Source organism: Colobus angolensis, unplaced genomic scaffold (assembly GCF_000951035.1).
Source record: "Colobus angolensis palliatus isolate OR3802 unplaced genomic scaffold, Cang.pa_1.0 Scaffold3, whole genome shotgun sequence".
Taxonomy (NCBI): domain Eukaryota; kingdom Metazoa; phylum Chordata; class Mammalia; order Primates; family Cercopithecidae; genus Colobus; species Colobus angolensis.
The window spans coordinates 14,057,377-14,072,073 of NW_012116265.1; the positions used below are offsets into that span (position 1 = coordinate 14,057,377).

At 39.6% G+C, this 14,697-nt stretch overlaps 1 protein-coding gene across 5 annotated transcripts in view; it reads right to left on the minus strand.

Annotated features, from left to right (window-relative positions):
• The window catches only part of NRXN3 (neurexin 3), a 1,638,519-nt gene that overhangs the window by 196,252 nt on the left and 1,427,570 nt on the right, over nt 1-14,697 (minus strand). For all 5 annotated transcript variants that reach the window (XM_011949472.1, XM_011949473.1, XM_011949474.1 and 2 more), the window contains one exon: nt 5,230-5,401. In XM_011949472.1, the coding sequence (XP_011804862.1) occupies nt 5,230-5,401 (172 nt within the window). The remainder of the gene's footprint in view (nt 1-5,229; nt 5,402-14,697) is intronic.

Consider the following 14,697-nt stretch of genomic DNA (forward strand, 5'->3'; position numbering starts at 1 on the left):
CTGGCAAGGCCTCAAATGTTTGCAGGCAAAGGCATAAAGAAAAGGAAAGAAAACCTCCTGGCTAGGAGTTAATGAAAACCCGAGGCCTGAGAAATTTCAGCATCATGTCAAGTACATGGACTTGTTTTTAATCCTTTAAAGTCTCAATAATTTAGGATGAGATGTGGACCAAAAAAAAAAAAAAAACAATCTTTCTTATACCCATGTATACTGTCTAAATTACAAAAACATGATGAGCATTTACAACAAAATATATTGCAAACTTTCTCTAAGTCAGTGGCTCTGAAATGCGGGTGATTTTGGTGCCCAGAGGGTATTTGGCACTTGTGGAAACATGATAGTGGCATCCAGGGGGTAAAAGTCATGGATGCTGCTAAACAGCCTACAGTGCGCAAAACAGTACCCTCCTCACCCCTCACACTCCAACAGCGAAGATGTGTCCAGTCCCAAATGTCAATAGGTTGAAAGACCTTACTAACTAGACTACTCCAGGCAGAGATTTCCATTTGGGAATATGTTTTTACAAGAAGAAATACTGTCATTATTAGTAAAATCATGGCTCTGAGCAATAGGAAAGCGAGCAGAAAGTTTGAGGTTGTGCAGTCTGAGGATCAGGACAGAAAAGTGTTGGCTCTGCGACTTAAGCTGTGTGACACTGGGAAATTTATTTAGCCTTTCAGAGCCTTAATAATGTAACCTTAAAATGGGTATGGCAGGAGTAATAGTACCGAACCCTGTCCTGCACAGGATGGAGTGAGGCTCAAATGTAACAATGTGTATGAAGGTATTTTGATCATCAGTAAGTACTGTAATGTTTTCTCTTTCAATCCCTATAAAAACAAGGTTCTGTGGAATTTGACAAACTCAAATTAAAGAGAGTTTTCTAATGTAGCATCCTTGAAAGGGAGCGACTTTTACCTCTTTTTCATGTTCTAAGTTGGATGGTCAAATAGGATTTAAACATAGGTCATTCATGTGCATTTTAAAGACTGAAGAAGAGGAATTCTGTGAAGAGCACTTCAACTGAGTTGCTATGCGATATCAAGAAAAAAGCTACTTGAGACCCTGCTCTCCTCAGCACCCCCTGGCATGCAAAGATTGAAGCTGCATATCATCTGCATTTCCCAGGAAGCCTAGATAGGACTGGAAAAGCCTTTACTGGACCATGCTCAGGGGTCTTACAGCAGTGACAGTACCACCGGCCACCCACTCACAGCAGAGAGAAGATATTGAACAATCCCAGTCAGCTCAGCCTTCCAGGAGGCCTAGAGCTGTGGCTAAAATTAATTCCTCATACTCAAGTCACCTTTCACCTCCCCTCCCTTGTTCCTACCACTGCATTGTATAGGGACAACAATCAGAGACTTTATAAGGGACATTTGTCAGTGCCTGGATGATAGCTCCGGGCTGATCCTTCTTTTATTTCATTCTCCTGTTTCTTAGCTTTTCTATTTTCAGGTTCAAAGAAAGAAGTTGCTTTTGAGTTCTATCTCCCACAATTTAGTGATACAAGATTCGGATTGCTATAGAACTATTTTCATTCTGTATCCTCCCTGATTCACAAAGAGCCAATGCTACATGCCCTGTGCCCAGCTGGGTTCTAAATATTTCACGGTGGGATGTTTCAGTAGAGCCCCATAAATGCCCATGAGAAGACTGTGGACATGACCCATTCATCCTGGTGCACAGCTGACTCATTCAGACCTGGTAGGCAGGAACAATTCCCCGAGAGCATGGTCTCCGAGTAAGATAACTTGCGTAAATCTTCCATAGGAGCTACTCTGTATGTCTTTAATGTTTAAACATTAGTAATAAGTGGGTAGTGAGACTAAACCCTTGATGATTTCTAAACCTACTATTATCGATTAGAATGACTTTAGAAAACAAGAGGACACATTTTTGTAGAAACTGTGTCAAGACTGCCTCGCCAGGTTGATGGCTTGGTTGGTTGATGGCCAGACACCGGGCATTTTGATCTTATGATTTAAAATAAATTAAACATTGCCAGATTGTTCCCATGATATTTTAAATTATTAATAGTTAAATTGATCCTTTTAATAGCACAGGGAAGCAGACAGGAGAGAAAATAAGGTATCCAAGGCTCAAAAAGTGAGTTGCTCCTAGGAAGTCTTGGCATAGTGGAACATAAAACTCAATCTAGTATATCACACAACTTTTTAATTGAGGCAGCGAGGTAAGGGGATAGCTCCTTTAAATACTCGGTATTCTTTCAACTACTTCGTGGGAGCACATTGCCATTGTTGTAAGGAGGACAATTTGGGGTCACTGGTGCCAATAAAACTTTTAAATGAGAATTTTGAACTCCACACCTCACAATAACCACCTTTATGTGATCCTTGGAAGTGACCTTTGAGATACGACACTTCTTTAAAGAAAGAAAGAAATCTAAGATGACACAAGAAGAAAAAATGCTCATTTCTAGCTATGCATTTTTCAGAACATCCCCCAATTCTCTGGGGGAGCAATAGTGAAAATTGTGCCCAATTGGAGACAGAAAAATTTGGTCCTAGTTCTTCCTTCACTTGCTATGTGACCTTAGGAAGGACATAGCACCTCCCTGAGTCTCTGTTTTTATTTATTTCAAATGGAGAATAAAAAGCATCTACCCTATCCAAATTATAGGGTATTTTACTGTCAAAATGAAGAAATCTGTATTCAAAAATATGTCCTAATTTAAAATGCTAGCCAAATGTTTGGTAAATCTCACAGCTAACATTTATTGAGGATTGATTTAATTGTCCCAGCATTACACATGTAGCCAACTCACTTAATCTTCACATTTACCAGGTATTATCATTACCCTGGTTATCCAGACTAGGAAACAGGCTCAAGGAGAAGAATGAACATCTTCTTAAAGAACAACAAAACAGAGAAAGTACAAAATGAGAATTTGGGAAGAAAGAATCTAATATATTTTGAAAGCATTACAGAAGTCATCAGAGGAGAAAAATAAAACCTCTTAGAAATTCTTACACTTATTTTATGGTTCAGTGTTACTGTATTTTGAATTACATGTGGGGAGAGGCACCAAATATTTCAATGCTTAGGACATTTCAAGGTCTTAATCCAACTGCCTTAGACTCACAGGTGATGAAACCAAGATCCCAACTCTAGCCAGTTGACTCCAAGGCCCATACTTAGAAATGCTATACTGCACCCTGTCCTGTAATAACAACACGTATTGTTACTAAATAACGGTTTCCAACTATAATAATAGTTTTCAGGAGGAAGCAATGCTATTAAAGCAAGGTTTATTCTGTTTTGAAAACATATAGGAAGCAACCCATAATTTGGAACTAAAGACACAAAAAGATAGGCGCACAGCAAGAGTCTCCGGTTTTCTTAACATAGCTGTGGCTTTAAAATGACCATTAAAGAGCCTTCTCATTGCTGGCAGCAAACTTGTAGATTCTATATTGGCTCAAGGCAAGTGGTTACCATCAATTGAGAAATCTTTGAAATTCCTAATAGAAACACAACAAACCCTTCAGCAGCGCTAGCGAGGCCAAGGATAACACATATGGAGAGAGAGACTGATTTTTTCTATGAGCCTATGAGCAGCTTTTAAGATTTGGGCTGTTTTTATTCCCTTCACCCTCTCCCCAATCCATCAGGGATTAAGGAAGAAGCATTTAAAAATTAAGTCTATTAGTGTTTAGTGAATTTGAATGATAAAAATTCATAGAAGCTGTTAATAACTTTGGCTTTCTTCAAATACTCAAAGATAACCTCATAAGGGCATTTTTGTGCCTTAATCTAAGAAATTCTGAGACCCCCAGCAATGGCTGATCTAAGAAGTTCTGTGACCACCGCCCATCCCCGCCTCGGCAATGGCTGAGCTGACTGTTTTATGGAAACTGAGATGGCAAATTATTAGTGGGTGGAGCTTTTTGCCTCAGTACCTTGGGGGTCTTGCATGCTGCTTCCAGATGCTCTTACAATTCTTAAATAGATATAGCGGGACTCTAGCTATTAGGGAACAACCCAACAGCACAGATACTTCTGATAGGCTTTTAAAGAAGAAAATTAATGCTGAGTTAGGTGTGGAGATACAATCACAGCCTTCAAGCCATTCAAAAGCCTTGGGCTACAAATAGGCAAATTTACTTTGTATATTTCTCACAAGCATAACCATGATTAGCTAATGGCTTTTAGATGTGTGAAAATGTGCTTCAGGCTTCCTTGTTATTGTGCCCATCTCACTGTAACGGAAGTTAGAGAAAGGTGGTGAGAACATAGTGGGGAGTTTGGTGTGTAGGACAGAGTTGCACATCACTTCATACCCACATTAGTGAGAAGTACAATATTCTGACTATTCTCTTGCATCCATCAGGTGACCGTGCAATTGTGGAGCAACGGCCCTTTGCTGAAGGGTTGTCCCTTCCATTCCTGGCGCTTTTATGATCAGCACTCAGGACTTTTCCTGGGAGAAGTGAGAGGCAAGAGGGAAAGCTGAGGGATTATTTGAATGATCTCTTTTAAGCAAGGCAACCTCTTCTCCCATTGTCCTTGATCCAGCCATCTGGCTCTGGGAATTTGTTGCTGAATGTTTCTTGACTGTAAAATTTAAACAGATGATTAACCCCTTTTCCTGCCACACCAGCATGCTTGCTATTAAAATGACTACTAGGATCACCCTTTGAATATCAAGGCAGGCGTAGGGTAAGTGAGAAAACAAAAACTAGCAAAGTCCACCAAATGAATGCAAGTCCACCCTTAAGTTTTTCTCTCACTGTTACCATGACTTGATCTGTGTCTTCAAGTTCAGTAAATGTCTTTTTAGAGTCTCTGTCTGGCATCTGCACCTTCAACCGCACCCAACTAAATGGCACCACAAAGTCTAAGTCTCAAATGGAGCATCTTATGATTATCGACACTAGCTCATGATAGAGATGATCCTTCCCTTCACTGCTCCTCATCTACAGGCCCTGCAAAATCTACAGTAACTGTCTTTGGTATGAGCCAGTCAGGCTGTATCAGTCAAAGGTTGACAAAAAGTGTCCAGTGCATAGTTGGTAAAGTCTCCAGAAGCTCCCTATACTGGATCAAGTCCTAAAGAGATAACTTATCTTCTCATACAAAAAAAATCATGAATGTGTACTTCACTCACTGTTTTAGAATGTGGTGATAGTCATGAGAAAAATCACCACTGAAAAGTGAGAATGGGAGCGTCAAAAAGAGTAGGACCATTGAGCGAACAACATGTACCTGTAGGATAATGTTCATTCACTGGCCAGTTGTCCACTTGCAGCGTGGCATTGCCGCCGTTCCTGGTGAAGCGTACCACATGGTATTTGCCATCATTTACAGGGGTTCTCTCCTCTTTGATGGAGATGTCAACTGTGCCAATATTGAAGACAACTCCAATTTTCCCCTGTTCCTATAATAAAGAAACACAAAAGGCATAGTTATCACCAACCACGAAGTTATCTCCCTTTAAACTTGATTCTCCAACCAGCAATAAACCTGTAGGTGCCCAGAGGGAGCTGTCAGCATGAAGATAATAATAGTATTCTATATTTCTCCATGAGTTTTCATCCTGAACATAAAAACCAATGGCATAAACCACCCAAATTTCTCTCACAGGCTGTACTGCACAGGTTACATCATTCAATTCCCCTCACTGCATATCAGGCCTGGAACTACCTAGTAGCTATGCCATGACAATGCAAAGTTTATTTCTGTGAGATGAATTAGGCCTGTTTACTAAGAGAGGACAGTAAGACACCAGACCTTAAATCATTTATCAATTCAGATTTACAATTAAAGTAGAAATATGTATGAACTTGTCAGCATAGTTTCATGCAATCAAGGCAAAGGGAAAGGGTACAGAATGGTTAGGAGCCAATGTCAGAGGAGCTGGATATATGTATATACACACACACATGCACATATACACGCACATAAATGTTCTGCAGTTCCAAACCACATAGAAAAGGTAACCCCAATAGAGGCTAGTGAAACTGACCTAGAATTTTCAGAATTAGATGGCTGCCATGCTTCCCATACTTGTAGCCCTACTCCTCAGATTAATCCAAAGAGACATATATTCAAGACCAGAGCTTATGCAACACAGCAGAAGAGAACCTCTGTGGCCACTAAAGACTTGTCAGAAGGGAAATTGCAATGAACTTGATACGAGTAACACTATGACAATGAAGAAAACATATGGTTTGGATGTGTCCCCACCCAAATCTCATGTTCAGTTGTAATCCCCAGTGTTGGAGATGAGGCCTGGTGGGAGGTGATTAGATCATGGAGAAAATTTCTCATGAATGTTTTAGTACCATTCCCTTGGTCCTGTTCTTGTGATAGTGAGTTCTTATGAGATCTGGTTGTTTAAAGTGTGTGGCAACTTCCCTGTGTCTCTCTTGTTCCTGCTTCTGTCATGTGAGACTCCTCCTCTCCTATTTACCATGATTGGAAGCTCCCTGAGGCCTCCCCTGAAGTAGATGCTGCTATGCTTCCTATACATCCTGCTGAACTGTGAGCCAATTAAAAACTCTTTTCTTTATAAATTACTCATTCTCAGGTATTTCTTTATAGCAATGTGAGAATGAATGGACTAATACAGATGATAATGATGCAAATGGTGATGGTAGTGGTGATATCACCAACCTCCTGGGAAGTGCACTAAAACACGAAGCATACATAATAATGCTATTAAAACCCTGACTCTTCTCTAATAATTCATTATGACTAAAAGCTGGAACTAGTATTCATAATGAGACATGAAATAAATGTAACCTTACTGTTCAAATATAATCAGCCTCTTTTAAGCTCTTGGAAAGCCATTATAGCATTGCAGGGTGATGGAGGCATGTGTAAGGAGAGAAGGGAGACATCTTGCTCAATTTCTCTAGTTTTCCAAATTATTGGCAATATGTTGGGCATTCAAGGATAATAAAATTTAGTAGTTTAGCATGGCTGTGGAGGTCTGGAAAGCAGACACATCCTTCTTCACATGGCAGCAGGAAGGAGAAGCGCTGAGCAAAAGAGGAAAACGCCCTCATGAAACCATCAGATGTCATGAGAACTCACTCACTATCATGAGAACAAGATGGAGGTAACTGCCTCTATGAGTCAATTACCTCCCACCGGGTCCCTCCCACAACACATTGGAATTATGGGAACTACAATTCAAGATGAGATTTGGGTGGGGACACAGCCAAACCATATCAGTAGTAATTCTGACATTCTATAAGACTGATTCACAGTATTAGTTCATGATCCTTTGTTATCATCTATTTTTTTATTCAAGAAGAAGAAGGAGAAAGAAGAGAAGGAGAAAAACCAGGAGGAGGAGGAAGAGAAAAAGAAGAATGTGAGAAAAGAAGTCCAGAATCCATATAAATCAAGATATAGAAAAGAGTTTCGCTGAATCTCAGCTTTAGTCATTTATTTTACTCATTCATTCATGTATTCATTAAATAAATACAAAATTTATTAAGCACCTACTACACTTAAAGTCAACAAATTAAGTGTTCTGGAGGGAGGGACACTGGTTTCCATATATAGTTTGGTACACTTCACTTATTTTCCCAAAATGCAGGCTTTCCTCAAGTTTCCATTTATCTCTTAGTATGTCAATTCATCTTGTATCCAATAAAAGAATGGACAAGTCACCAACGAGTCTTGACCTTAGAAGTGAGGAATATAGAATGATCAACCAAAGCAGGCTGTGAGCATTTAAGGATGCAGAGATACAGGATGGACCGCAGTATTTCCTTCGTGCCCTGATTACATAGTATACAATATAAAATGATGTCTGCAATTCCCATGTTCTGTTCTCTGGGAAAAGAGTTCCAGGCACCTCCCAAAATTGTGACTAAACACACTCATGATTTCATAAATCTGTTTGTTGAAACCACTATCTACATCTCTGCACTAGGAAAAGCACCTAGCTTTAAAATATGATGCATGGATAAATGAACCTGCTTATGGGTTCTTTTTGTACTTTTCATGCCCATAATTAATACTATTACCCATTTTATTCTCTCTTCTTATTTCTCAAGGAATTCAGAAATGCCAATGTGACTTTTCTGCTTTCTCTTGGAGAATTGGTATTCCATTTCTAAGGGCATGTGTGTGTCACTGCCCACTACCCTCATGCCTAAATAAGCAAGGCTGTAATAATGTGAGCCATAACCTGCTTAGCAGAATGGAAGTACTAGAGGAGTTAAGAAACCGTGACTGCAGACACCATTACTCCTCTGCCCACCCCACAGATGTGTGCTGTTTATTGCACCACTGTTCTTCAGTGAGAAACCAGTACATAAATCCCGGATGTATGGAAAGGACTGCTGGTGATTCAATTCACCCCTACGTCACTAATTAATCATGGATGGAAAACAGTTTTAGGGGAAGCATGGAGACCTTTAAACCAGCATTCTGTAGCTTTTCAGCGACAGCAGTGGCAAAGCATGGTTCTGGCTCAGTGAATGGGCTGATCAGCAAGATATATTCTTGGGCAGATTTTCTGCAAGACCCATATTAGATTCAGGAAAAGAAAAGATTTAATCTCTGCCAGAATAAATATTTGGTCCTTATCTTAGGTGCCACACATTTGCCATTGTAATCACTGTTTCCAGGAGATCTTCTTAATCCTGTTAGCTCACTGCCAAAGTCAGTGGAGACCCTTCCCCAGGTGTTTCATTTTGTTTCCCACAGTGGTAAATGTGGCTGTGCTAGACCTCAGATGTGGTCTCTCTATTTGCAGTAATAAAATTTCATTACTGCAACCTCCTTGTCATTTGTCATGGGACCACAGTGGCATTACAAGCTGTGGCTAACTGCTTTGTTTCAGTTCATTAGAAGTCACGGAAGCCTTATGGCAAATACCCACAGAGTTGCCCAGGCTTGAATCTATCATGCTCGGCTGCCATGCAAATCAACTCTGCTGGCTCGTGTGTCTAGAAAAGAGAAGATGTGAGGGAACAAAAGCATTGGCTTTGGTGTCAGACCTGACTGACCTTGGGCAAATTACTTGATTTTTCTGAAGCCATTTCTTGATAATACACTATAGGGACAGGATACCAGCATTACATACTTCATAGGGCTGTTGTAAGGATGATATAATATGATGAACATGACGATACTTTATAAGTAATAAAACGTTACATAAATATATGAGATAAAACAGAGCGGGAGAAGGAACCACCCAATCATTTGATCAGATGTAACACTCTGATTTTTGGAGAAATTAATTGGTTCACTAGAATAAATGTTCAAATAACAGCAATGGCTCTTAAAGCTATATGACCCTGGTCTGGTTATTTTACTTCTGATTTCTCTTTCCTGAAGGGATGTGTGGAGGGAAAGTGGGGCCAGTTGTTACCTCTGAGGCTTGCTGTGAGGGTTATAGGAGAGCACAGATATGTGAAGCACCTGGCATGTCGCTGTGGATAATTTTGGATCCACAAAAATGTCAGTCTTCTTTCAGCTCATTAGTGTAATTGAAAGTCGTGTCATGAGCTAAGGCCTAGTTGGCTTGGTGGGCACTGTCATCAAGACATATTGTGAAAATAAATGTAAATTTTAGCAAACAGAACATATATCCAAAAATTTATGCAGGGTTGATTTCCTATCACAATTTGGTAGTTGCTATCTCTCTACATTCTTTGTAACCAAATATTATAAGCCTCTCTAAGAAATGCAAAATGTAGCTGCAAAAACAGCATGACTATAGATTTTAATAACTCCACAGTCATCACCACTAAAGTTGCTACCAAGACAATTGCTTCAATCTATATTCTTCCTTGATATTAAAAACAAAGACAAGTGGTAAATCAGAAGACATTACCAAAGAATCCTCAAGTGCATTCAGGAAAAAAGCTGAACAGTATGGAAACCAGCTGTCTTTAAATAGTCCGTAAGTCACTCTTCATCAATAATAACTGTTTATGAGCTTACCTGGCTCCCCAAATTAGCCCAGCTTCAGCTTCCCTATCCTCAATCAGTCACATTGCAGTTATTGTTGCTGAGGTGACCCAAGAGATGCTACCAACACCAGGGTCAGACTCCAGGAGCAGAAATGCTCGGGGGCAAGAAGAATTCTCAGGAATAAAGATGTCCCTGAAGGCTATTTTCATTCATTCCAGACTACCCCTGGGGAAGACGGAATGCACCATCTGCTATTTTAGAAAATTGCAGCTGACAGAAACAGAACTGGGATTCTCAAATGTATGCCAGGGATATGGGCAATAGAAGCAGGTCTCAGTGTCTTAACTGCTAGGCTTCCCACCGAATTTGTTAGTTCAGTGCTAGGCAAGAACACAAGGAAGACAGTATGTAAATATGTAATGCCTCCTGTGGGCCAGGCACAGCAAGGTCTTCCATATCTATTTCAAAGTCTGGTTCCTAGTAAAGAAATTAATGAGTGGCACTGTTTACCACATTTTCCCCGTTCTCCTCCATTATAGGGTTGTAGTAAGAGAGGCCTTTTGGGTCTCCTTGTGATGGGTTGGGCCAAGAGAACAGTGTTAACTAATAAATTAAGCATCATTCCTGAGCCATGCATTGAATTGCTGGTATGAGACCCACTAGAGTTCTCCTATTTGTTGTCAACCATTGCACCCAGCAAATTCCTGGTCGTGGCTTCTTTGTCATTCTGGGTCATTGAGTGAGGATGGCAATAAGCCAGCTTGCTATGGACATGGGAGATGGCTGAGAAACAAAGCTTGGTTGCTTTCTAGCACCAAGTGTCTGAGGCTTTTGTCACTGCAACATAAACCAGACTAAATGGACAGAATAGGTGCTCAGGAAATACTTTTATAATAGAATTATGTTCAAATTCTTATGATTAACAGAGAATTCACACAATAAGAGACTTACTGAAAAATAGAATCCAGGTCTGACTCTAAAATCCATGCATTTTCCACAGTCACAGCTTTCACATATTACAATTGAGTTAGTTATTTCTATAACAGAAATATATGTGTTACATATGACATATTTTATGTATGCCTAACTTACCTGTCTACTTAGCCTAATTGTGAGTGTTTTAAATGTAAGTATCCTAACATGAGCTCAGTAAATGTTTGTTAAATTAATGGATATGTGAATCAATGAATAATGAATTAGAATGTGTGGTTGTGATTTTAAAAAATAAGAACCTTTTTTGTACCATGAAAGACCAAATATGATTTCAGTATTACAGGATAAAATAAATAATTGCTACTATATTCATATTTTATACAATGAATCTTAGGTAAAACATCTCACTATGCTTTATAAATGTTTCTGTAAAGTACAAAAAGATGAGGTACAGCTTACTTGATTTATCAGACAATTTTAACTTTGACTAACAAAAGCTTTTATTGAAGTTCTTTAGAATAAAACATTGAATTCAGTAGAACATAATTTGAGCCCTTTTTGTGGCTATTAACTGTCTTTCAGTGAAGATCATTAGTCTCTACTCTTTCAATATTATGGTCTTCTTGTTCTATACTCTGGACAATTGTTGGTTTATAAGCACAGAGTAAGCCCTTCATTATTAAGGTATTTCAAGAGAGGTAAGAGACCAGGTCTCTCCACTGAAAAATCTAAAACAGAGAAGATGCCTTTTAGGAATCACTCGAACTGACAAGACCACAGCTGCAGAGCTTGAAGATATTTCGAACTCCATGATCACCTCATGACAATGACCTGGTCCCCTCCCCTTGAGAAGCTGAAGTGTGGCTATGGCAGGAAAAGCAGGGGAGAGGAAAACGTCTACTTTGTGTTCTAGAAGAATGTGACATTTCGAATCAAAAGGATTGGGACTGATTGAGGCTCTACATTATTTTTTCTGTGTGATCTTAAGCAGGTCCCTCAACTATCCATGGCTCAAGCTTTGTCTAGAAAAATGACAGGAAGACAATAGCAATAATAATACTTGTGTTAAATAATACTTATTAAGAGAAATAAAATCTTGGCAAATTCTGAAGGCATCTACAAACAATTACAGAAAATATGTTAATGATTGGTTTGGAGATGGTGACAATAGTGATGCTAGATGAGAAATAGTACTATTATGGATGACAGGTGAGTCAGAGGCATTTGCATACTCCCTATAGGATACTGCTCTATTTACAATGACTGTGTCCCAGTCAAGGTCATCGACTCTGGGATCTGTATACATTGTCCCTAGAAAATTCATATTAAATGGCTTGAAAACTATTTCTCCTTTTCTAAATCTTTACGGGCCTCAGTGACCTTTGCACCCAACCAGGAAAGTTACACCCACCTCTCCCCTGGCTGCAGTTGTGCTTCACCTGGTGCTTTACTGATGTCTGGTTGCACAAGGTCAATCAATTAAAGCGGATTAGATCCACAGTCTGAAATGCTAACAGAGGGCCAAGAGAGATAAGACTGATAAATAGCTCAAGACAGCTCCATTTCTGACTCCAAAAAAAACCAGAGAGAGAGTAGGGATGACAGCTTAGGACATCAGGAACCATGACCTGAAAAGGGGAGAGGCAAGGAAGGACAAGACAGCTGATGCAAGTAAATAAGATGCAAGTCAAAGCTATCACAGCTCTAAGTCACCAGTCACAATTGGCATCCTGAGTCATCATGTCCTTCAAATCCACTTGGAACATCCACTTCTCATTCACAGACCCCAATGTCATGCTGGCTTATTTGGTAGTTAAGTTTGACTGCAAGGCAAAACTCAAGTTCATTTCCATAGGTGCCCCAGCCCTGTGCCAAGACCTGGAGCAGTCTCCTGGCAGGACTCAGGTGACAGCTGTCAGGGCAGTGCTGGCTAAAATCCAGTGCAGACTGAACGTCTCCCATAAATGTCGAGATTCCCCACTAAATCTCAACCACAGCTGAGAGGAACCACCCAGTGTCTTCGTAAAGAAACCTTAAGCCCTGTGCTCACACCAACAACATTACAGTCCTTGAAATTAAGAAACACATTTTAACTCATCTGGAATTCTTCCAGAACATCTTATGCCTTACCTATGTGCTTACAAAGTGAGGTTCTAAGACCGCTACCAGCAGCATCACCAGGGGACTCATTAGATATGCAAATTGTTGGGTCTAGTGCAAGACCCTCTGAATCAGAAACTGTAGTGTGAGGTCCAGTAACATGTATTTTCACAATAACTTAAGGTGATTAGGATGCTGAAGTTTGGGAACCACTTTCCTACATTAACGTCTTGGTTTACTAAGGCAGTGATTTCAACAGGGATGCCTATCTCCAGCGACATTTGGCAATGTCTGGAGACATTTTTGGCTGTCACAACTGAAGTGGGGTGCTACTAGAATCTAGTGGGTCAAAGCCACACATCCTGCTAAATATACAATGATACACGACAAAGAAATACCTGGCTCTAATATCAATAGTGCCACTATTGAGAAACTCTGCCCAGGGAGTGCAAACCTTCAGTCGCTCGACAAATACCCATACAGCATGTATTGTATGAAAAAAAAATAGTTCTACACACATTTATATGCACAGTCTAATGTATTCTCCACACAATACTTTTCTGTATGGTACATATGCACGCAAGCAACAGGCACACATGCACATCATGTGTAAATTTTTAAATATTTGATGTAAAATTGTGTTCTAGCAAACAGAACACAAGGTGAGCAATAAGTATGTATCGATAATCTCTCTGACTCTCCTCTACTCTATGTGTCAGTCAAATGCCCACTTGGCAGGTATAAACTTTGAAATGCATGCTCACAGAGCCAGAGAGTGGCAGGTCTAATATACATGTCCTGTGTAATTTTCTCCATCTGGTCTTGGTAACCCTCTTCCCTACTGACTGATTGCTGCTAGTCCCTAAGGAAGTCTTTTCGTTCATCTCCTCTGGCAAAATAACATTAGTTGATAGTCCCAACTCTAAATTAGTTACTTTACTATAGACTATGTCATTTTAGTCAGTTTCCAAGAATCCTATGCATGATTAGCTCTGAACAGGATGCAAAGGAGAAATTTCTTCTCTTAGAAGTAGATATTCTAGGCCAAAAATGAGCAGCTGCTCCTCTATAAATGAGAGATCAGCAAACAGTGAATAACCCTTCAAGACCTATTCTGTGGTTATGAGAGAACTTTTAGTGATTCTTTAAAGTGCTTTACTATTTACCTAACTTTCAAATGACAGGCTATATTAGCATTATGGCTTCAAGGTAAATGGACCTACATGAATAATAAACACCAACCAGGAACTCTGTTTTCATAAGTAAGGCATTTTCAGTCAATCCCTCAGATAAATTCCCAGTCTAAATTCTATACTATTCTCTACCTGAAAAATAATTAATATACACATTCCAGAATGGAGAGATTCAGTACTTAGGGTCATCAGATAATACGGTTTAGATTGTGGCAGTTTCTTATGATATGTTTGAGGTATGAATATGCCATAGTTGGAGGAGATAGACTGGCCTGGAGCAGAGATCAGCAAACTGTGTGCCAAATATAATTATTCCCTGTTTTTATAAATAAAGTTTTATTGGGATACAGCTGGACTCATTCATTGATGTATTATCTTTGACTGCTTCCATACTACAACAGCAGACATGAGTAGTTGCAACAGAGATCATGTGGCCTACAAGCCTAAAATATTTACTTTCTGGCCCTTTACAGAAAAAGCTGCTGACCTCTGTTGTGGAACTTTACACAATTTAAGGTCACCCATGATTTTCTTTTTTCAGATTTTAATCAATAGTTGATGTGCAAGT